The following is a 23,610-nucleotide window of genomic DNA, read 5'->3' as shown; positions in this document are numbered from 1 at the left end:
GATGGAACATTCCTGCCACAGGTTTGAAAATCAGCTGTTACTAAAAACACCTGGTGCAGCCACAGTTATTGCCAGCTGCCATTCTTGTGCACCTCTAAGAATTTATCATTCCAGAAACTTCGGTGGCCTCTCTTGCTATAAGAGGAGTTTCCTTCCTCCTTTTGTGAGGATGAGCCTTATATGAGCATGAAGCCCTCAGTGGCTCCTCCTTATCTCGTCACACTCTTCCCAAGCACTCCATCCTGACCAGTATCCTGGCAATGAGTTTCTGTTACAAAGATGCCACACCCAGATCAAACAAAAAAAAGAGTGGGCAGGGTAAAGAAAACTCTTCTTCACAGATTTTCCTTATTAGTACTCAAAATAGAAATGTGACCTATTACTAACAATTATTTGAACATTTAGAAGAGATTGAGGATACCAGTATTCTTTTCTCTCATTAATTCATGCATCAAAATCAAACCATTAACAACAGCCATAGAAAAGAAAATATTATTCAAATTTTAAAACTAGATCCTATAATTTTATTAAAACCTGATTTCTGTTTTAATGACACTATGCAAAAACAAACTTCCTTCTTTATACTATTTTTTCCCTGTCAGATCTTACTAGTGGCTGGGTTCACAGGTATCATATATAGTTCAAAGCTATAAGCCCTTGCTAAACTATCAAAGCAGCCCATTTCAAATTGTTCTGAAAAAAATTACAACAAAATCAAAATCAAAACTATTTAAAAAGTATCTTTTAAAATGGCCTAAACAAGCAAGCAACACACAGGAAATAGTATTCCATGTTAAATACAACTTTGACTGTTAGAAGATAGGAGTTGTACAGCACGTTCACATATATTAGGGCACAATGATTACTTTATGAGTAAAAAAATTAAGCTCAGAAATGTTTGTTGACACTGAAATGACTCCTATCAGTTCTAAGTCCTGGGGCCTTTCTACACCACTCCACAGTAGAAGCAATCTCATGCTCTGACACTGCATGCATACTTACATTGAATTTTCAGTAGGACGGGTACTGATTTCTGTTTTATTTAATTCTGGACAGAAGTTTTGTTCCAAAAATTCATTATACTGCAAAGCCTACAATAGAAAGGGGAGTGAGGCAAGGTAATACTTGTAAATTTCAAAAGGTTTCCAAGGAATTATCACAACTATGTCTATTATGATTTGAATATGAGGTATCCCCAAAAACCTACTGTGTTGGTAGTGGGAATATTCAGAAGTAAATGATTAAATTAGGAGACTTGAACCTAATTGGTCCATCCTAGTTTCAATGGGCTAACAAGGTAGTAACCATGAGCAGGTGGAGCATGGTTGGTGGAGTTGGGTCGTTGGAGGTATGCTCTGGAAGGGTCGATTCTCCCCTGCAGCACCTTCCTCTCTCTCCTTCCCTTTTCTCTCTCTCTCTCTCTCTCTCTCTCTCTCTCTCTCTCTCTCTCTCTCTCTCTGCTTCCTGACTTTGCCAAGAGCTGAGCAGCTTTTCTCTGCTGGGCCTTTCTTCCATGATTGCTGCTTTACCTCGTGCCCAGAGGAATGGAATCAGCCATCTATAAACCTCTGAAACCACGAGCCCAAATAAACTTTCCCTCCTCTAATCTGCTCTTGATGGGTGTTTTGGTCACAGTAATGAAAAAGCTGACTAAAACAATGTTCTTGAATTTAATTCTACTGTTATTTCTAAAAACATACCAAGTCTCTCACACAGTACTTACCAAAGTGAAACAACTAAAGTTAGAAACCTGGTCGTGGTGTGTTAAGACACAGGTTATTTCGGAGCTGATTAGCTCCTTAAAACTAATATGGCTCTGAGCATTAAATAATCCTTGTTTTCCTTCTAACATAAACTGTGAATTCTAGTCTCTCATCTTCTCATTTATTTCCTTATCAAACTGAAACACAATATTTTTTTCACCAACGAGTCACTCTTTTCCCTTTACTATGAGATTTCTCCCCAACCTGCCATCTTCCTCAGACAATGGCGTGACTTGGGAAAATACCCAGTTGACTCCCTCACCTTTTGCTAAACAAGGCTAAAAGGAAACACTGATGTATTTCTCCTGAAAGACAGTTCCTAGATGGAAGATATTCACAGCTTATGGGTGGGGAAATGAGAGGGTCAGGCTTGATTCTGGTTGTTCCCAGGTGGAAACGCACTCACGCAGATAAGGACAACTTACCGTATAGCCATATCTAGGAATGCTGAAGTACTGTAGCCATGAAAGCCAAGGTGCAATGGTTCTGAGATTTACCAAAAGACCTGAAAAAAGCTACAAAAAGCAAAACTGAACAGTCAGAACAGGTCCAAAAGTTTCATGAAAAATTCTAAACAGAATCCTCTTCAAGAACTCTACAACCTTCTAAACATTCTGCTAGGACCAATTCTTTCTTGAAATTCTTTCCACTACTTTAAGCACTTACTCATCATCCTCCTTTGCATGTGTATACCTCTGCATAACTGTGGCAGTTCATGTTTAATGGAAATACAATAAACCTATAGTTTATATTATATATTCCACTTATTTGGAAAATTCTTGTCAAGACTAGATTCTAATCTTTCTCTGTAACTGTAAGGGAAGATTAAGAAGTACAGTCACCTCTTGGCATCCACATACAGATACCAAAATGTGGAGATGCTCATGTCCCTTAATTGCATATAACTCATGCACCTCCTTTATACTTTATACACACCCTGTACTTATTTAAAGTCAACTCCAGATTGTTTATAATACCTAACACAACATAATGCCATGTAAATAGTTTAGCAAGGGCTTATAGCTTTGAACTATATATGATACTATATATGTATTCTTTAGGGAAAATCACAAGAAAAAAGTCTGTACATATTTAGTACAGATGCAATTTTTTTATATATGTATTTTCTACCTGCGGTTGGCTGAATCTTTAAATGCAGAACTCACGGACACCAAGAAACAAGTGTGCTTATTATTTTAAAGAAGCCACCACTATGTGTTCACCCTAATAAACCTTGTAATCTAAGAACAAATCCAGAACAATCCTAAGTATCAGATGATCCCCTCTATACCCACACAATAAGATTCATTATTAAAGAGGATTTGCAGTGTATGTCCATGAGTTTAGGAATAACTGGGGGTTCTGAATCCAGGCTTAAGATAACCCAATGCCTAGAACTGATAAAAAGTATAATATAGTGAAGGAAATTGGAAAACATGGTCAATACCTCCACTTAAAGTGACCAGAAAGCAATGGAGATGCCAGGAAGGACTGCTTGAGACATACCAGGGACAGCTACAAGGTCCATGTAACACTTGTCCTAACTGATACTAGATACACTGAGATGTGCAGAACAATGACAATGTTGTCATGTGCCTTTGGATATTTACTCTTGGATGTACCATGTGCTACACTGATACATTGTAGGTACCATGACCTACATTGGTAGTTTCCAAATTCAGAAAGGAAGAACTAAATTCTGAGAAGAGTCTGAGCTAATTATGTCATATTTAAAGATACGTACTGCAACTCTAACAGAAAGTAATATTAACATTTTCATTAATAAGCTAAGCAATCCTTGATGTCTGAAAAGGAAAAAAAAATGTCTGAAAAGGAAAAAAAAAAGATGACTGGTTCCATTAATCCATTGAGTCTATATGAGTGTAAAACCTAGGGAGTTTTTTAAGATTAGGAATATTAGCCATCAAGCAAAAAAAAAACAACCCAGAAATAAATTGATATAAGAGATTCTCAGAATCCAAGAAAGGGTTTCAAAATATAAGAGGGGCCCTAGTAAGACTCCCCTGAGCCACACAGAGCTTTGCTTTGATCTGGATTTGCTCTATGCCTCTCACAGAGCTTTGCTTTGATCTGGATCAAAGGGCAGTGAATGCATCAAACTCTGCTGTGGGTAAACAGGTGGCAGTTCTCTAACACCAGCATTAAAGGCTGGCAGATAACCTGCCGTCTTTTATGAGGGAACCAGCCAATCATTGTTCTGTTTTTTTTTTTTTAAAGTTCTTATTTACCAAGGTTTCTAAAATATCAACAGAATTGTCTTTTAAAAGCACATTAGAGGGCCAGAGTTGTGGCTCAGTGGTAGAGCGCTTGCATAGCATGTGTGAGGCACTGAGTTGGATCCCTGACACCACATAAAAATAAACAAATAAAATACAGGTATTGTGTCCATCCACAACTGAAAAATAACTAAAAAAAAAAAAAAAAAAAGGCAGAAAAGGGCCAGAAGGAAAGCCAGTAATCCAAACTATATTTCAGCATATGGCTTCATGAAAGTATCTGAGTCCCACATACAGAATCCTCAAAGCAGGTTTTACAGGACAGGTGAAGGGGCAGGAAGGAATAAGGGGAACAATTCCCTCTCCTGAGAGTCTCTGTTCACACTCACCATCATAAACACAAAGCATATGGTCATGAGAAGTGTAGCCACAGACACCACGCTCTGACCGGCTGCGATGGCAAGTCCCATAGAACTGGCTGAATAAGCCACCATCATAAGGGTTAACATCATGATGAAGAAAGCGTCTGCCTGTGGTTTCAATCCTGAAAGAAAAGAAGGGGTCATTGAGGCTGCCTAGGCCACTGTGTAGCTGGGGTGGTTCATTGTGCAAACAGACTTTAACATCGGAGCAAAAAATGTTATATATGATTCAATTTTATTCTTTCCCTCCATGTAAGTGCATAAAGTTATCATACAGATTGCTTTTACATTTACTACATAACACTATCCCATATAACTAATACCTGTGCTCCCTTATACATAATTATGAGCAATTTCTGAGTTGCTGAATTAAACAAGTATAGGCAGCACAATTGGCCAAATTCTCCTGCCTTCTCCTGTCACAGGAAACTCATCAAGAGCACACTCTCATACCCACATACCCACATTACTCACTGTCGGCTACAACTGCATTACTGAAGAAGCCAGGATCAGGATTCATGACCTCAAAGTGGTTTTTATATCTAGGGGAGGGGAGGTGTCTCTATAACCTGACTCCCCCTCAACAAATCACCACATAGCTCTGTGATTAAGAACAGGACTAATTTTGGATTCTGAAACTATTTTATAAACTATTATGAGGTAATGCTCTGGGTCATGCAGTCTGAAGATTTTGGAACAGCCATAAGAACACCTACTAGGAACCTGAGGGTCTAAACTCTATGACCAACTTTTTACAACACACCTGCTATGTGTAAAATGGAAGGGTTACACTTAAATGATGGTTTTATTATATAGCACTTTGTCTAAAATACATATTTCTTGTGTGTGTATATGTGCCTATTAGTGAAATATATGGGAATTCTGATGTAATGAATCTGGTGCGAAGTGTGAGCATAATGTAAAATGAATGTCTGTATCTATCAAACAAGTATGTTTTATTAAATCATTAAACCCCCAAAGTCACCATTCTCCTCTGATTAGAGAATGGGTGGGGGAGAATATATATGTATATTTTAATATTTTTTACCTCTGTCTAGATCACTCTATATATTTCTACAAAAAGATATAGATAGTAATAAAATATATGTAGATAAATTGGTTTCATCTACATCCAAGACTGAAAACACACCCTTTTTGTCTTGTTACTTACCTATCATGAAGTACAGTATACAAGTAAATATGACACTTGGCAAAAACCTCATGGGTAATAAATCAGAAAGCAATTTTCCAAAGAAGTAAGATGACACTCTGTAATATCCACTGATGTACTCGTGTCTACAGAACAGAAAAACACACCACATATCCCAGATTAGTCTGAGAAGGCACAGCCCAGATGAGATGCTGCTGTGCAGACTCCTGCTGCCATCAGATCTGACACTGCAGCTGCCCACAGGCTCCAGGCTGACTCCCCACACCCTTCTCCTCCTCAGATGCAGCTTCCCTGGGGAATCAGCCCCCCAAGGCTCTTGCTGGGACCCTCTCATGACAGCAGCCCTCCAGCTGCAGCCACTCTAGCCCACATCACCACTCCAGGGACACAGTCTGCATCCTCTCACTCTCCTTAGAGACTCTGCTGCTCCTCTGAGGCTGGCTCTGCCTGAACAGCAGCACTTGAGGGGCTAATCTCAGTGTAACAGGGGCTTTTCTTCTCCCTACTTCTGAGTGTGAAGAATGTGACATTGATATTCTCCAAGGCCCCAATGCTACAGCAGATCCCTAAACTCTACTTCTGCTACTCTCATGTTAAAAAAAAGAAAAAAAAAATGCTTCTTTTAATGATCACATCTCCACTTATAGTCCTGTCATCTACTAAGCCCTCATCTTTCTTCTTGTTGACATGTTTCCCCATAATTCCAAACTCTTCCACTGGGGTCTTTATCCCTTCCCTTTCTGATGATTCCTCTCCTTGGCATGTCAATATGAGCAAATCCCTTCCATCTTTGGAAAACAGAGACAAACCCAGTCTGCTCTTTACTGCAAGGCTGCCCTTTGGCTCTCTCCACTCCCCCATTCACTGAGGGACTACACTTGGTCACATTCTTTGTCAGCTTTACCTCCTACCTCCAATTTGCTGCTTAACCCACCTCTTAATCTCTACCAAAGCCTCTCAAACTTTTCTTGCAAGGGTTACTATAACCTACTATTTTGTTAAAAAATAAAAGTTAATTTTCAGTTCCTTTGTTGCTTGCTTTCTCTGGACCACTGGGATTTGCTGACCATAACCTAAGCCTAAAATTACCTTTTCCCTTGCTAGCAGGCCCCACACACTTGATTTTCTATTTCACCTCTGACTGCTTTTTCTCAGTTAATATTAGTAATCCCCAATCATATTTCAAAAGTTCACGTTATACACTATAAATGTATATAATTTATATTTTGTCAATTTAAAGAAATAAGTAAAGGAGAAGAAAACCACTCATAATCCTGAGGATCGCATCTTTGGCTCAATTCCAGATATGATCAACCAAGGCCCCTTCCCTGAATGGAGACCTACTCACATAAAGAGCTTCTTCTCCACCACAAAGAGCTCCACGGCCGACACGCTGCTGAAACACTGGTTGGTCGTCAGGAAGAAGAGCACCCCTGCTCTGCCAGGACAGAATGGAACAAAAGCACCTCAGCTGACTCAACACTCTTGGTTGGTTTTCTATCCACAGAAGTTCTCCCACAAATGATACAACATTAAACAGATTTTAAGAAGGAAAAAAGAAACAAGAATCGTTCTGGTTAAAACAAAGAAGGAAGCATGACCCCATGAGGCCCCTTGAGGTCTCTCTGTCTCCGTATTCTAGCATATTCTGAAATTCACATTCTTAAGCTGCTGTCTACTGAACTGGGTTCCCCTTAAATTCCTACGTTGAAGCCCAGAACCTCCAGTGTGCTGATGCTTAAAGATGGGACCTTCGGGAAGTAACAGGGCTTAGATGAGGTCATGAGTGGAGCCCCATGATGGAATTCATGCTCTCATAAGAGGAAGAAGCACCAGACAGATTTTTCTCTGCCATGAGAGGGTGCAGAGTGAAGGTGGACATCTGCAAGCCAGGAAAGCACCCTCACAACAGCCTGACCTGCTGGAACAGATCCCAGACTTTAGAATTCCAGACTCTAGAACAGAGAGAAAATAAATGTGTGTTGTTTAAGCCAGAGCCTGTGGTATTTTGTCATGGCAGCCCAAGCTAATATATGTCATAAAAATATTATCACCTTCAATTTAACCAACTAAAATGCCAATTGTTGTATTCCTATTGTATAAACAGAGAAACAGTAATCTGAATAAAAAAAACTAAACAGGTTAAAAGATTCAATTAACCACTTTGGTTCTGAAGTTGAATAAAGAAGAAGGTAAGACATGTGGAAGGAAAATGCCAGACAGTGGAGGGAACCTGTACTCAGACACCCACCTTATGAATGAGACTTAATGCTTATTTCCCAGTAAAATAACTGAGGTTTAAAAAGCAAAGTGCTCAGCTAACCTACATTTCAGTGAAAACATGGGTTTTATGAGAGCACACCAACATCCTTCGAAAAAAAGGCAAAGGCTTCCCTTTGTAACCGAACAATTTAATTGACATGGAGGATGTTAGCTGAAACAGAAAAAGAGATGATGTGGTGCAACATTTAAGTGACAGAAAAACAAAAGAACACACCAGTGAACAGCTCCAACTAACACCAGTGAACAGCTCCAACTAACTTAAAGGAAAAATAAGAATCCCTAGAAAATTCTTTTTAAGACCTATAGAATGAAGAACTGAGCATACAGGCTGTTTAAAATGTAAATGTTTGTACAATAATTAAAATGAATGGAAAACATCCAGGCCTAGTAGAGAAGCAGCTAATAACTTACCATCAGGAATAAACTTAATATAAAGTAAAAACCTAATTTCAGAAACATGGGACATAGCAATGATTCAGTTCAATTTATCATCTTACATCTAATAATAAAGTAATGTTCATGGTTCTGCAAAAATTAGAGAAATTCCTTCTAAATCAAAAGATGACTTCTTTAAAACTGAATACATTTTTATTATTAAACAATTTAATGCATTCTAATTCTTTTTATGGTGGTAAGCCACATCTGTCTCATATATATAATTTTTTTATAGTGAAAACATTTAAAATTTATTTTCAGGAATTTCAAAATATACATTACTATTTACTATACTTACCACACTGTGCAATATTATCTCAAAGGGAAAAAAAGGTATTCTTCCCATCTGAGACTTTGCACCCTATGATCATCATCTTCTCACTCCTCTAATCTGTGGCAACTACCATTCTACTCTCTGCTTCTGATTGTTTTAAACTCTTCATATGAGTGAGCACATGTGGCTTTTGTCTCTTTTTATCTGAATTATTTTACTTAGCACAAGGTTCTCCAATTTCATCAACACCATCACAAATGACAGCATTTCTTTTTTACGGTTGAACAGTATTCCACTGTGTACCCACATTTTTCTTATCCATTCATCTGCTAATGGACTCTGATTCCTTACTTTGGTTATTGTGAATAGTCCTACAATGAACACAGGAGTGCAGATATTTCTTCAGCAAACCGATTTCAAATACTTTGCATAAATACCCAGAAGTGAGATTAGTGAATCTAATACATTTTTAAAATACCTTTTTCCTTATTCATTTAGTTATCACCACAACTCTATAAGGCTATTAAGTCAAAGGAGCTCACACTCTACACAGGATTCAAACCCAGTGTCTCAGTTACACAGGTTAGAGAAAGTATAAAGATAGTACTTGACCACAAAAAAAGAGAACTAAACTCTTGGCCTCCCTAGCAATTTCAACTGATGAAACACTGATATTTATCCCTGAAGAAAGCTCTAACAACCTGGTTCCAGAGATGACACTGAGACTCCCCCACACACACCGCACCTAATCAAAAGAATTAATCACTGATCAATCATCCCAGGAGGGATTAGATAAACTACACACATGGGCCACTTTCATTTAGTCCAAATTCTTATTAAAAATGGTAGCAATTTTAAGTAAAAAAAATACGAATTAATATAATTTCTCCAGAAGACACCTGGAGAAAAAGCTAAAGTTCTTCTTTATTTCTTTGGATCTTTTTACCAACACCATTAATGTCTAGCTTTCCAGTTCATCTTTATAATTCCAATTAAGTACAGGTTTGTCAACAATTTTTCCAAAGACTTCATGCTACACAACAAAAAAAGCCCAGAGCTCCTAGATTCTAGAACAGAGATATGCTGTTCTAGGATAACACAACCTGCACGAACCATCCATTTCTAGCAAGTATGGAAACAATCCAGAGATCCCAACCCTCAGGGAAGATAAAAAGATAAGCAATGACCTAATTCTGAAAACAGCTGCAAAAATCATCTCATTGTAGACTAACACTACTTGATTATCTGAGGGAAATCTACTTTTATCCTTATTCTTTCTTTCAAAACTAATCAGTCTTTTCCATACATCAACATATGTTCAACATAAGCATCTTCAACCATCCTCAACAGTAAAATAAGGATAATACCATATGCCATCTTTGATCTCTGGAAGGTCACATAAGCTTGTGGGTGTCAAGGAGAGCCCAGTGCCTAGCAAAGTGACAAGAACTCTGAGGTCTGTGATGCAGCACAACACCTATATTCAGAACATGATACAGGCACTACAAGGTCTCACTGTAAAGCCAGGTGCCGTGGTATAAGCCTACAGTCTCAACTACTTGGAAGACTGAGGCAGAAGCAGGAGGATCACTTGAGCCCAGGAATTCAAGGCCAGCCTGGACAACATAGAGACCTCATCTCAAAAATAAATGAAAAATTAACAAATAAATGAATCTCATCATGGATCAAGATTCTTACGGGTACATTATAACTGAAACTAGGTCTGAGTCATAACACTAACATAACCATTATTCAGTTAGGAAAAGCTGAGTCCCACTAGCTTATCTTACCCTCAAGTCAAACAAATCCCAAACAGTGAAAATTGGCTAACTTGCAGCAGAAAAATAGATAAACTGAATTATACCAAAGTTGAATACACTTGTACATCAAAGGACATCATAAATACAGTTAAATAAAAACCCACAGAATTAGAGAAAATGTTTGGAAATTATACATCTGAGAAGGAATTAATCTCAGAAATATAAAGAGCTCCTACAATTCAACAACAACAAAACAAATTTAAAATGGGCAAAGAATTTGAATAGGCATTTCTCAAAAGATCCAGTAGATCTTTATTGTATATTTTTAAAAAGAATAAATACTAAGTGTTGGGGAAGATGTGGAGAAACTGAAACTCTGTGTACTGCTGATAATGGAAAATGGTATAGTTGCAGACAGAATGGCAGGTCCTCAAAAAATTAACACAATTACCATATGACACAGCCATTCTGCTTCTGGCAACATGCCCAACAACTGAAAACAGGGATTCAGACAGATACTTACATACTCATAACAGCATTATTCACAACAACCAAAAGAAGGAAGCAACCCATATATTCATCAATGGATGAATGGATAAATGAAATGGTATGTGGTATGTGTGGGGGTAATGGACTATGCACCTTAAAATAGAAATGCTACAACACAGATGAACCATGAAGACATTATGTTAAGGGAAATAAGTCAGTTACCAAAGGACAAGTACTTAGGACTCCGTGTACATGAAGTTCCTAGAGTAGTCAAATTCAGAAACACAAAGAATGGTGTTTGCCACGAGTTGGGAGAAGTAGCTATGAGGAGCTGTTGCTTAATGGGTATGTCAATTCCATTTGGGAAGATTTAAAAAAGAGTTCCTGGAGTAGGATGGTGGTGACTTTTGAACAATCATGTCAATATACTTAAAGCTACTTAACTATATACTATGATGGTTAAAAAGGCAAATTTTATGTTCTGTATCAAAAGAGACATAAATATGTGTTTGTGCATGTGAAAAACAAAAGTAACTCTTCCATTCAGTTTTCAATTCACTCATTCACCCAACCCCAAAAGACAATAGTGCCATTTAGGCTGTACTTGTCTTAAATTCAAATTCTTAATGGATGTTCATGAATTGAACAAAGTAATAGCATTTTTATTTTAAATCAAGATCCAGATTTACTTACCTATTCTGAATTCCACTATAATCATTGCTTAGCCCGAAGTAAATTGCACCTATAACCAGTGCCAATACGATTGTGACAGCAACCTTTTCAAAAAGAAGAATGAAAACAAACGAACAACAAAAAAAAAGAGTTCTGAGTAGAGGTAACAATTTTAACATCATTCATTTTCACACAATACATGGCAATATAATCAGATCTCTCCATTGAGATAAACATTTTTAATGCTTTGACCACAGTCCCTGGGAGAATATAAAGCAGTATATGTTATTAGACTGCTTTCTAAACAACCAGCAAATCAAGGTATTTGTTGTTTGGAGAACTGACAGAACAACAAAGCAGATGACTGCCAGTTCCGGGTCCAGCTCAGGTGCTGAACTGACAAATGCCACACAGGAAGCAAAGTGATGCAAACACCTAATTAGGTCATTTGGGAAATAAAACCAAATCTAAGTGGCCTGGAGTTTGGGCCTGAACTTTCAACCTTTGTGTCAGTGAACATGCAGTTTCATACTTCAAGACAGTAAAATGAAAACAGGATGTCTTTACTCTTAACAATAAAAATAAACAAAAATTTTAAAGCACACACACAAATTCAAACAATGGAATTTTGCACGATAAAGGAAGTAGGTGTGAGCTGGACTCCACCTCTCCAAGGCCTGGGGAGTCAGAGTCTGCATGGGAAAGTGCATTGTCACTGTCACCAAAGCACTCAGCCAGCTCTCTCTGGGAGCACCCAAGTATTTCCATTACCATCTCCTCTGTTACTGCTTCTCCTTCAACCTCAGTCACTGAAGCATTCAGTCAACATATCACACCTGAGCTGCCAAGACGTGATCATCCTCACCCATCTTCACCTACTCAGTCTACGTGGAGAGTTCCAAGGACACTGGACAAAGCACTTTGGGATTTAGGATAAAAATTCTTTTAAGGATGCTTCAACTAGCAAAGGATTAATTTTCCATTATTATATAATTTGTGTAAAGAATTCTATTTTATTATTATCATTCATAGGATAATAATAAAAATATAAGAAATGGTAATCTAAAGAAAACAAAATACCCTACCATGTGTCTAAGAAAATTCAAAGTTATTCAAAAATCTCAATGCTATAACAATATCAAGACATGAAGTACTTCGTGAAGGACATTTTTTTTGGCATGAAGCAAACAAAAGAAGAAAGACAGTCAGGGCTGGGATTGTGGCTCAGTGGCAGAGCGCTTGTCTCACGTGTATGATGCCCTGGGTTCAATCCTCAGCACCACATAAAAATAAAAAAATAAATAAAATTTAAAAAGACTCATAATCTGAAAAGGCCAGTCTGGAAAGAATATTATTTAAAGATATCCTTAAAAGTCTCCTCATTAATAAGACAGAAATTTAGGGGGAAAACATCCATTACCCTGTCATATTTTCAGTCTCCTCAGAATATACCCTATTTCATTAGAATAGATCAATTTTGCAAAATAAACACAGATAGCCCTATTAACATGCAGCATGCACTTGTATGTGAGATTCTGTACTTTCACACAGTATAAAAAGACTTAAGTCTTTTTCTTTGTCAGTCTTTCAAACTAGACACTCCATATTCTTTTGCATTCAAACTTGATATACACTAACATTGTCAGTATTATCATTAGGATGTTTTCTAAAGGCATCAAAGTTCAAAAACTCAGGCCAATTTTCTAACACACTGACAAAATATGAAACTATCCCATGTTCATATCATGCTTTTGCAAGGTGTGTCTCTTATTCTTCCTTGGATGAAAAAATTAAAAACACCAGGCAAACATTGCACAAAAAAAAAAAAAAAAAATGGTGCAAATGACCCTATTCCAAACTTTCCACATCTGACCTCTGTTCTGAACAGAAGGATAAAAAAAGAAATTCTCCAATGATGTTATTCTGTATCTGCTAAAAAATGTTTAACCAATATTTCTCAGGGTGTGTCCTAAGGGATATTTGTAACTATCACTAAAAAAAAAAAATGAACTCATAGTCAAATGTTTAATATGCTATAGAAATTATGATTCTTCAAGAGATCAATGAAAAAAGTCTTCCAAAGATCAGAAAACATTTGGCACATAAATGAATGTTAAATCTTTCTATATGGACAATCCACTGATTTCAAGGTCTTCCAAATATAACCTCTGGTTAAAGGCTAAGTCTGAATTATATAAATAAATAACTAGTTCAAACCAAAGTACAGCAATATGTCAATAAATACAAGATTTATGAGCCAAAAGTCATCAAACATTTTAACATTAAAAACTTAGAGAAATAAAAAAACACACAAGATTAAGGATGCTACATCAAGGATCAGTAAATTATAGTCCACAGACCAAATAGGGCCAGCCCCCCTATTTTTGTTAAGTCCACGAGCAAGAATTGTTTGGGTCAATTTGTAATAGTTGAGGGTGGGGGTAAGATAAGGAATATTTTTTGCAATACAAAATTCATGTGAAACTCAAACTTCAATGTCCATGAATAAAGTTTTATCAGAACACAGCCACATTCATTTGTTTATGTAGGAACCATGGCTGGTTCATGCTAAAATGACAAGGTTGAATACATTAGAAAAAGAGCATATATGGCCTGCAATTCTTAGGGCTTGCCTTCTACGCTAACACTCTAGTAGCGACAAACCTTAACAACGGTTGTCCCAGTAAGCTCCAGGAGCTATAAATATCTACCCTTATTCGAGAGACTGCGTGTCAGTGAACATGGCTAGAATTCCTTTTGTGGAACCCAGTTGACTGATGAGGCAAGTAGGCTGAACATGCAACCTGCAGGCTCTGGGCCTGCTGTCTGCACCTTACAGAAGCCAAGACCCAAAACAGGCACAATACAGATGCATTATAAATAGGTGTGTTCTAATTATGCCCTGCCCACAACTATTACATGTGTGTCTTGAACAAGACACTTATAAACCAATTTAGAGGCAAGTAAGAAAAACCTAATTCATAAATCACACTAAAGAATCAACTTATTTCATCATCTAACTGTTGAACAACGGGCCACCAAGGTTGATGGAGCTAACTGACCTGATATATTCCCAAATGACATCAAATCTATTACCAAAGAATAAAATGTTACTCTTGGTTGACAGGACACAAAAGAGCTTGTGTTCTGACAGGAATGCCAAATCACAAGAATCAAAAATGTTTGGAGCAATGGACAGACAGCACAGCTGAAATAAGGATGCAGGCTCTCAGATACACATAAGAGGCTCATGCTGAGAAGTCAGTATATTTCATTAGAGCGACAACATGCCACCTTTTCATACTTACCAGAAACTCAGTGACTGATAATGAAAACAGCAACTCCAAAACAACCAGATAACTGATTTTCTTAAAAATGATGAAGAAATGAACTGGGAATACTAGTTTTTTGTGTGTGACACAGGGTTAAGAATAATAGAAAAATATTACAGGGGTTAAGAATAACAGAGGGACTGTGGCTCAGTGGTAGTGCCCTTGCCTGGCATGCATGACGCACTGGGTTCAATTCTCAGCACCACATACAAATAAATAAAATAAAGGTCCACCAACAACTAAAAAAAAATTTTTTTTAAAGAATAATAGAAAAATATTACAGAGTGATAATCAATAACTACATTAGAGCCAACCAAAAGAAGAAAGAAAACATGATCTCACTGTTAAGAGAGCCTTATTAAGGATGGTTATTACCTGTGTAGAATAGGCAAACTCTCTGAACTATCTACTGCTTTCCAAAGATAAGAATTTCTCAATAAGGAAGGCCAATCATAAGGAACATCACTTTGCATACAGGCTCTTCCCTCAGATGGTGGACAGCCAGACAGACTTCAGGTGTTGAACAACCTCAGCACCTGATCTCAACTGTAAACCAATCCTATTCTCTGCACCTCCTTCTCTCTCCCTCCCTTTTCCACTCCTTCTCTGCTGAAATTTCTTCATAGGCCCATCTGACATGCTATATATTTTCTCTATTCAGTTATCATTATTCTGCTCTCATAGGAAAATAAGCTACAAGAGCAGAGACTTATTTTTATCCATATTGTCCACTACTATATTAGAGTCTTCAAAACACAAAACATGGCCTTGGGTTGAACTTTTGGAATCAATCAGTGAATGACAGTGCATAGCTACTAGCAAACCACATGTATGGCTCACATTGCCTTTACTTTATATTTAAAAAGAAAATTTCTACTAAGACTATCCATTATGGGTTGTTTAAACAACAAAAAATTCTGAGAGAGTAAATTTTTACTTGTTCTATTCACTATCTCTACATCTCAAATGGAGTGGTGGGGATGACAAGTCGATGGAGGGCTGGGTAGAAGATACACATATTCCTGAAGTGGACCACACCGAACCAAATAGCTCCCACCTGAGTACTTCACGGCACAGTGAAAACAATCTGTCAGGTTACCTGAGCTACAGAGGCCTGGGGATTACCCAGTAAATTTTTGAACGAACGCTTGGTAATCCATCTGAGCTGATGACAGAAGGAGGTGACATAGGTGATATCCTTAAAGGCTAAGCTCCTCTTCTTCTTTTGATCACTTGAGAGGTGATCTAACTCAGTTTTTGTGTCTTTGCAGAAGGAGGAATTGGTGTAGAACTCAGCTAATTTTTCTATGATTGGCTTTTCTTTCTTGGAAGTCTCTTCAGAGTTGTTTGCTTTAGAATAAAAGTGGACAAAGAAGGGAAATATTACTGACAGACAAAACTGATTTAACTCAATTTTCTGTGACCCCTTTTTGCACAGCTTCTTAATTCTAAAGGTTGAGTAATTAAAAGTTATTAGTTTTTGTCATTGCTTTACACATCAGAAAAACACAAGTAACTGAACTGGACAATGCCATGATCTTATGATACAACAAATTCAATGACCTTTGCCTATTTGGACTCTTGTTATTGTTGTCATGATTGTTTTGTTTTATTAGAGCTTTATAGTTAAACATAGTAGTTGGATTTATCCCAACAAAATCATATATGCATGGAATTGAATTTTGGTTCAATCCCGCCCCCCCCCCCCATTCTCCTTCCTCTACTCTATGGATCTTCCTTTCACTTCTCTATTTATTTTTAATTATTTTCTTCTACTTATACATAAAGGCAAAATTTCTTGTGGTTATTTATTCATGCACATAGCATAATTTTTAAAAGTTCATTCTGCATTTCCTCCCCTTTCCCATCCCTCCTCTCTCCCTCTAGATCTCCTTCTTCTTCTCTACTGATCTTCCCTGTAACTTTATGATATCCAATCCTTCTCGCCTTCTTTCCTTTATTTTGCTCTACTTTCCACATATTTGAGAGAAGATTCAAACCTTCGTTTTCTGAGTCTAGCTTATTTTACTTAGCATGATACTCTCTATTTCCATCCATTTACCAGAAAATGCCATAATTTCATCCTTCTTTAAGTAAAACTCCATGGTGAATATATATCAAAATTTCTTAATCCATTCATCTATGGATGGATATCTGGGTTGATTACATAATTTTGCTATTATGAATTGTGCTGCTATAAACATTGAGGTGGCTATATTGCTATCCTATGCTGCTTATAGTTCTTTTCAATAAATACCAAGGAATAGGATAGCTGGGTTATATGGTGGTTCCATTCCTAGTATTTTAAGGAATCTCCATACGACTTTCCAGTGAACTCTAATTTTTTTAAACAGACTTATCATACAGAGTTATAAATCTTTATATAAAAATCTGATTCTTGCTTTTTACTATGTGCCAATGCATAAAGTGTCAAGTTTCTATTTTAAAAATACCATACACAATGAAAATACTGACTTTTAGTGGAAACTACCCTTATAACAGTACCATACATGCATATAAAAACACCCACAGGACACAGCATCCACAAAGCCAGGTTTCAATGAGCCATCGCATTGTTGAACATCAGTCAAATCAATTAGGCAAAAATCCGTGAATCTAAGAGACACACATACCTTCAGAGTCTTCTACCTCTCTGTTTAATACCACAGCAGAAGAGTCTCCATTAATGACATCCAGAAAGAAATCTGCAGGGTTGTTATAGGGCTCACAACGGTAACCTATAAAAGAAAACACTCCAAAACTCAACCTCATAGTCTTAGGAAATAAGGAAGACTCATTTTCAGAGGGTGATGGAGGTGAGGAGAAAGGGAAGAGAAAATCTAACAGATTTCTCCTTCATCTTCTTGCTCTCTTTTCCCCTCACTGATTTATCCTCTTATATATTCAATCATAGTGTTTCAAAAACCCTGTCTCCCAGCAAAAAGCAAACAAAAACAATATTCCAAAGCAATTTTGGACTCTTCAAAACATCTTGTATTAGTCTTTACCTATCATAAATCCTGAAACCCAAAACAGCTATCACTAGTACTTATCATGACTTCTTCAAAAATCTAACTCTAAGTCCAAGAAAAAAAAAGTTAACTTCCTAGTACATTGTGCTGAGTTCACCTAGGGAATTTCAGACTGGAAGTGCACATGTCAGAAATGATTGCATCTACACCTTTTAAACTCAGAGGTCCAAATTATCACCTTTCAGGCTGCCATATTCCCAAATCCAGAACTCAAACAGCACTCCTATTGACCTCTCTGCTCTTCCTATGTCTGCTCTTCCTCGTCTAATGAATAAAGGAACTAGTGCATGAAAAGGTCGACCACACCTGCCGATTCGAAGTACCCCAAAGCCTCCTGTGCAGGACCATGGTACATGAGCTTTCCTGAGGCCAATAAGGTGAGGCTGTCAAACAGCTTGAAGATGGAGTAGCGAGGCTGATGAATGGAGAAGATGATTGTTCGTCCACGCTTAGACATCCTAAAAGAGGGACAATAAAGTATTGTTAAGCATCTAAACCTTGCACTTTTTATTTTATTTTTTTTTTTTTGGTATTGGGGATTGAACTCACGGGCACTCAACCACTGAGCCATATCCTCAGCCCTATTTTGTATTTTATTTAGAGACAGGGTTTCACCGAGTTGCTAAGTGCCTCACTGTTGCTGAGTCTGGCTTTGAACCTGTGATCCTCCTGACTCAGCCTCCCCAGCTGCTGGGATTACTGGTGTGCGCCATGGTGGCTGGCCTAAACCTTGCACTTCTTGGTAAAATACTTTTGTTTCTTTCCACTGTTACTTCCATTGATCCCAATTCAACATGATTTTTCTCTTACAAATGTCTCATCTCATCCTATATAACCAACTTGTTAGGAGGAGAAATTAAATTCAATTGCTTTCATGAAAAAATAAGGCAGTAGGGAGTGTAGTCCAGTAGTAGAAGTAGTAGAAGTATATATGTTTAACATATATAAGACCCTGCATTCAAAAGAAACAATAAGAGAGGTAAATAGGGAGCCTACATCCTGGGAACAAATCTTTACTCCTCACACTTCAGACAGAGCCCTAATATCCAGAGTATACAAAGAACTCCAAAAAATTAGACAATAAGAGAACAAACAACCCAATCAACAAATGGGCCAAGGACCTGAACAGACACTTCTCAGAGGAGGACATACAGTCAATCAACAAGTACATGAAAAAATGCTCACCATCTCTAGCAGTCAGAGAAATGCAAATCAAAACCACCCTAAGATACCATCTCACTCCAGTAAGATTGGCAGCCATTATGAAGTCAAACAACAACAAGTGCTGGCGAGGATGTGGGGAAAAGGGTACACTTGTACATTGCTGGTGGGACTGCAAATTGGTGCAGCCAATTTGGAAAGCACTATGGAGATTTCTTGGAAAGCTGGGAATGGAGCCACCATTTGACCCAGCTATTCCCCTTCTTGGTCTATTCCCTAAAGACCTAAAAAGAGCATGCTACAGGGACACTGCTACATCGATGTTCATAGCAGCACAATTCACAATAGCAAGACTGTGGAACCAACCTAGATGCCCTTCAATAGACAAATGGATAAAAAAAATGTGGCATTTATACACAATGGAGTATTACTCTGCATTAAAAAATGACAAAATCATAGAATTTGCAGGGAAATGGATGGCATTAGAGCAGATTATGCTAAGTGAAGCTAGCCAATCCCTAAAAAACAAATGCCAAATGTCTTCTTTGATATAAGGAGAGTAACTAAGAACAGAGTAGGGACGAAGAGCATGAGAAGAAGATTAACATTAAACTGGGATGAGAGGTGGGAGGGAAAGGGAGAGAGAAGGGAAATTGCATGGAAATGGAAGGAGACCCTCAGGGTTATACAAAATTTCATACAAGAGGAAGTGAGGGGAAAGGGGAAAATAATATAAGGGGGAGAAATGAATGACAGTAGAGGGGGTAGAGAGAGAAGAGGGGAGGGGAGGGGATGGGGGATAGTAGAGGATAGGAAAGGCAGCAGAACACAACAGACACTAGTATGGCAATATGTAAATCAATGGATGTGTAACTGATGTGATTCTGCAATGTATACGGGGTAAAAATGGGAGTTCATAACCCACCTGAATCAAAGTGTGAAATATGATATATCAAGAACTATGTAATGTTTTGAACAGCCAACAATAAAAAATTAAAAAAAAAAAAAAAAAGACCCTGCATTCAATCCTCGGGACAAAAAAAGAGCAAAACACAAAGTATTTTTTTGGTTTTTGCTTTTGTTTTTTGGTACCAGGGATTGAAACCAGGGCAGGCTTAATCACTGAGCAATATCCCCAGCCCTTTTAACTTTTTATTTAGAGACAGGCTCTCACTAAATTGCTTAGGGCCTTGCCAAATTGCTGAGGCTGGCTTTGAACTTGTGATCTTCCTGCCTCAGCCTCTCCAGCTGCTGGGATTATAGGTGTGTGCCACTGTGCCTGACCCAAAGTTTTAAAGTATGTTGCATCAACAGTCTGGAAGCCACTAGAATGTTTATTGACAAAGCAGGTTCCTGGACAGTCTTCCCAGACACTGAATTAGAATTTCTGCGAGGGGGCGGGAGGGGAAATGGTACTGGCAATCCATATTATTAAAAAGCACCCCCGGTATCTCTAAGTACACCCAAGTTTGAGAACTCATTATAGACTAAATATTAAAACAATGATTGTACACCCAGTTCTCATTGATCACTTAAGTCTTCTGGCTCTTTAAGAATTGGTTTTTACTATTCTGCCTGATGACACAGCTAACTTACTAAGCACTTGCCATGTCTTTGATAAATGCTTTAGTAATAATCTCGTTTCAATTTCATAATGGTATTATTATAAGGCAGTGCCCATATGATCATTTCCTTCTTTCTATAAATCAGGTATAAAGGTCAAGCAACTGGCCCAGGGGTCACAATTACTAAAAGGCAAGGCTGAGATTTGATCTCTGGTCTCATTCCATGGCAAAAACAGAAACTACCTTTCCAGGGAGTTATTTCATACAGACAGAGGAAACAAAGGCCAAAACCACTGTTTAAAACTGTCATTTAAAAAGGCTATGAGAAAAATCATTTCAAATTAAGCATTTGGTAAGCGTCAATGCTATGCTAGCGTGGGTCCAATATGCTAGCATATACAAGGGTGTTCTGCCTCAAAGAGAATCAGGACAGAGGATCAGTGATCTCTACAGGATGTGGAATGGAAATAGCTAAGGGTTCCTTGTACGCAAAACAGGAGACCTATAATCCAGTCTGAAAATAATGTAGGTAAAATATCAAAAGGCTCAACAGGAATGAGTGAAGAAGAAGATAGAAGAACAAGATGAATGAACACAGTATGAAATAAAAAGATCTATGCAGGGAACTATAAGAAGATCAATGTTACAAAGCAAGGAGTGTGCCTGCTAGGTGAAGAAGCTCACTAAAAAGACTACAGCAAAACAGGCCCATGATGAACCCTTCACTCAGAATCTGGGATTTTAGCGGGGAGACCACAGGGAACTGGTAATGAACTCAAAGCAAGAAGTGGAATTGCATGGAAGCTCTGACTCTCAAGTGTGGTGGCACAGTATCAGTATGATCCCTTAATCTCCTATGGAGAATCTCGGGCTCTACCTGGCACCTAAAGAAACAAAATCTGCATTCTAACCAGCTGCAGGTGATGAGCATGCAGAGCAGTGCTTGGGAAGGACTGATTAGAGCTCCCTGCATGGGACAGGGTGCCTGTGTGCTAAGCAGAGCAAATCACAAAACTAGGATATTCTGTACCAATTCATCAGTCTCTAATGAATACCCTTTACACAGTCTATAGACAAATAAAAATATCATAGATGTTTCTTCACATGGGCAACTGAAATCTCAGACTTAAGACACCTAAAATCTTATTATTTTCATTTCTTCTCTCTTAGCATAGAGACTTACTCAAGAGAGCGTGAGCAACATAAGTAGCAAGTTAGTGATAGGGAAAGTAATGAAGGTGGTGTCTGGAAGCTTAAAAACAAAGGCAAAGAGGTGTCCAGGGGTAGTGGACAAAGGGAGTGGTAAGATCTATTGGGAGACTGGTTCCATTAAACAATTAAATTACTTGTTTGAGTAAGTAAATGAATATTTGAGAAAATGGCAATCTCTCCCTGTCACTCACAAACATGGAAATGACAAAAAAAAAGTAACATGGAGGTTTTAGAATTAAAATATTATCATGAACTCATGTATACATGTATTTAACAGAATATGTATTTAATATACATACATCTGTAACTATTGCTTTTCTGTATCTTTACATTGTCTTTCTATAAAAAGACACATATATATATATTTATATTCAATATATTTCCAATTGAAAGTAGAAACATATGTCTACATTTACACACACACACACACACACACGTTTCCTAGGTTTGCCTACTAAAGGTCTAGAAGCATGCCACTCCAATAGCAGTGAGCACACTGAGCAACCAGATCATGGGTTCTAACTAACTACCCCAAAAGGAACCAGGATCCGTCCACAAATGGCTGAAAGGAGAAAAGTACAACATGATACAACATGAACATAGAACATCATAGTGATCATAAAGAAAAAAGAAATGCTGAAAGAACGATTAGGGAGAAGTTGAAAGAACACAAAAGTCACACTGAGTTGGCTTCCACTGGCCAAAATCAGGATCAATTTGATCATTAAAACAGTGAAGAATAACAGATTCCAACCTATCATATCACAGAAAATGAATAGGGAAGGAAGAAAACCTCTTCCTTAGATACAATGTCAACAATTACCTGTTAGAGCAGAGCAGAGTTATTGGTGTCTGCTAAAATTTGTGGGAGAGATGTTATGAGGGACACAGTCTTGGCATAATAGCTAATTATCTTCCCCAATAAAATACCAATATATTACAATGGGAAAAATAATAATTTCCCAGAAGGCAGCAACATGATCAGGGAATCAAACTGCATACCACCTGTGATGGGTCAGTCCTGGGTATGTGGCTGACAGCTCAGCATCAGTTCATGCCCAAGTCAGCTCATGGAACACTGGGACAGAACCAGCCAAGGGTCACGCCATGAAATGGACTATCAAAGACATGAGAGAAAGGGATAGACTGAGGAACTCTTGCATATTAGGAAAACAAAACAAGGAACAGGTAGAAAAGGTGTATGTCTGTAAACTTCTAAAGCAGAAAGAAAACAGACATGCTGCAGGGAGAGGTGGTGACATCTGACTGGAGTGAAAGGATTTGATAGTTGTGAAGCCATCATTGCTGACTTCCTAACTGGGAGGCTGATATGGTGGAGTGTCCTTGTCTCTTGGATTTTACACTGGGGAGTGTTAAGAGGAGACAGAGCATGATGTCAGAAAACAATTATGTAGAGGGAGCAGAGATGGAGGGAGGGCAGCAAATGCAAGAAAATGTAGCAGCTGGGGAGTCTAGGTGGGGGGTAGGGATTTTCTTTGCACTATTCTTGGAGCCTTCCTGTCAGTTTGAAATTATTTTCTATTCATTTTGAAGAATATGTCCAGCTAGGTGCAGATGCTCCCCTGAAACTCCAGAAACTTGAGAGGCGGAGGCAGGAGGATTGCATGTTCCAGGCCAGTCTCAGCCATTCAGTGAGGCACTAAGCAACTTAGTGAGACCCTATCTCAAAATAAAAAAATAAAAAGGGCTGAGGATATAGCTCAGGGGTAAAGTGCCCTTGGGTTCAATTGCCATTACCAAGGGGAAAAAGAAAAGAATATGTCCCAAATTTAACTTTTAAC

General features: G+C 38.0%; 1 protein-coding gene across 4 annotated transcripts in view; it reads right to left on the bottom strand.

Moving 5' to 3' along the window:
- Nucleotides 1-23,610, bottom strand: part of LOC124102531 (broad substrate specificity ATP-binding cassette transporter ABCG2) — a 114,202-nt gene that overhangs the window by 859 nt on the left and 89,733 nt on the right. For all 4 annotated transcript variants that reach the window (XM_046458922.2, XM_058583863.1, XM_046458921.2 and 1 more), the window contains exons 7-15: nucleotides 18,177-18,328; nucleotides 17,472-17,576; nucleotides 15,938-16,188; nucleotides 11,528-11,610; nucleotides 6,942-7,031; nucleotides 5,594-5,718; nucleotides 4,390-4,544; nucleotides 2,189-2,278; nucleotides 1,003-1,091 (exon numbers count right to left, since the gene is read on the bottom strand). In XM_046458922.2, the coding sequence (XP_046314878.1) occupies nucleotides 1,003-1,091; nucleotides 2,189-2,278; nucleotides 4,390-4,544; nucleotides 5,594-5,718; nucleotides 6,942-7,031; nucleotides 11,528-11,610; nucleotides 15,938-16,188; nucleotides 17,472-17,576; nucleotides 18,177-18,328 (1,140 nt within the window). The remainder of the gene's footprint in view (nucleotides 1-1,002; nucleotides 1,092-2,188; nucleotides 2,279-4,389; nucleotides 4,545-5,593; nucleotides 5,719-6,941; nucleotides 7,032-11,527; nucleotides 11,611-15,937; nucleotides 16,189-17,471; nucleotides 17,577-18,176; nucleotides 18,329-23,610) is intronic.

Source organism: Marmota monax, unplaced genomic scaffold (genome assembly GCF_021218885.2).
Source record: "Marmota monax isolate L192 unplaced genomic scaffold, Marmota_monax_Labrador192_F-V1.1 WCK01_AAM20220418_F8-fsc00002, whole genome shotgun sequence".
Lineage (NCBI taxonomy): Eukaryota > Metazoa > Chordata > Mammalia > Rodentia > Sciuridae > Marmota > Marmota monax.
The sequence above is the reverse complement of the archived record's forward strand: the minus strand, read 5'-3'. Positions and strand labels throughout refer to the sequence as shown.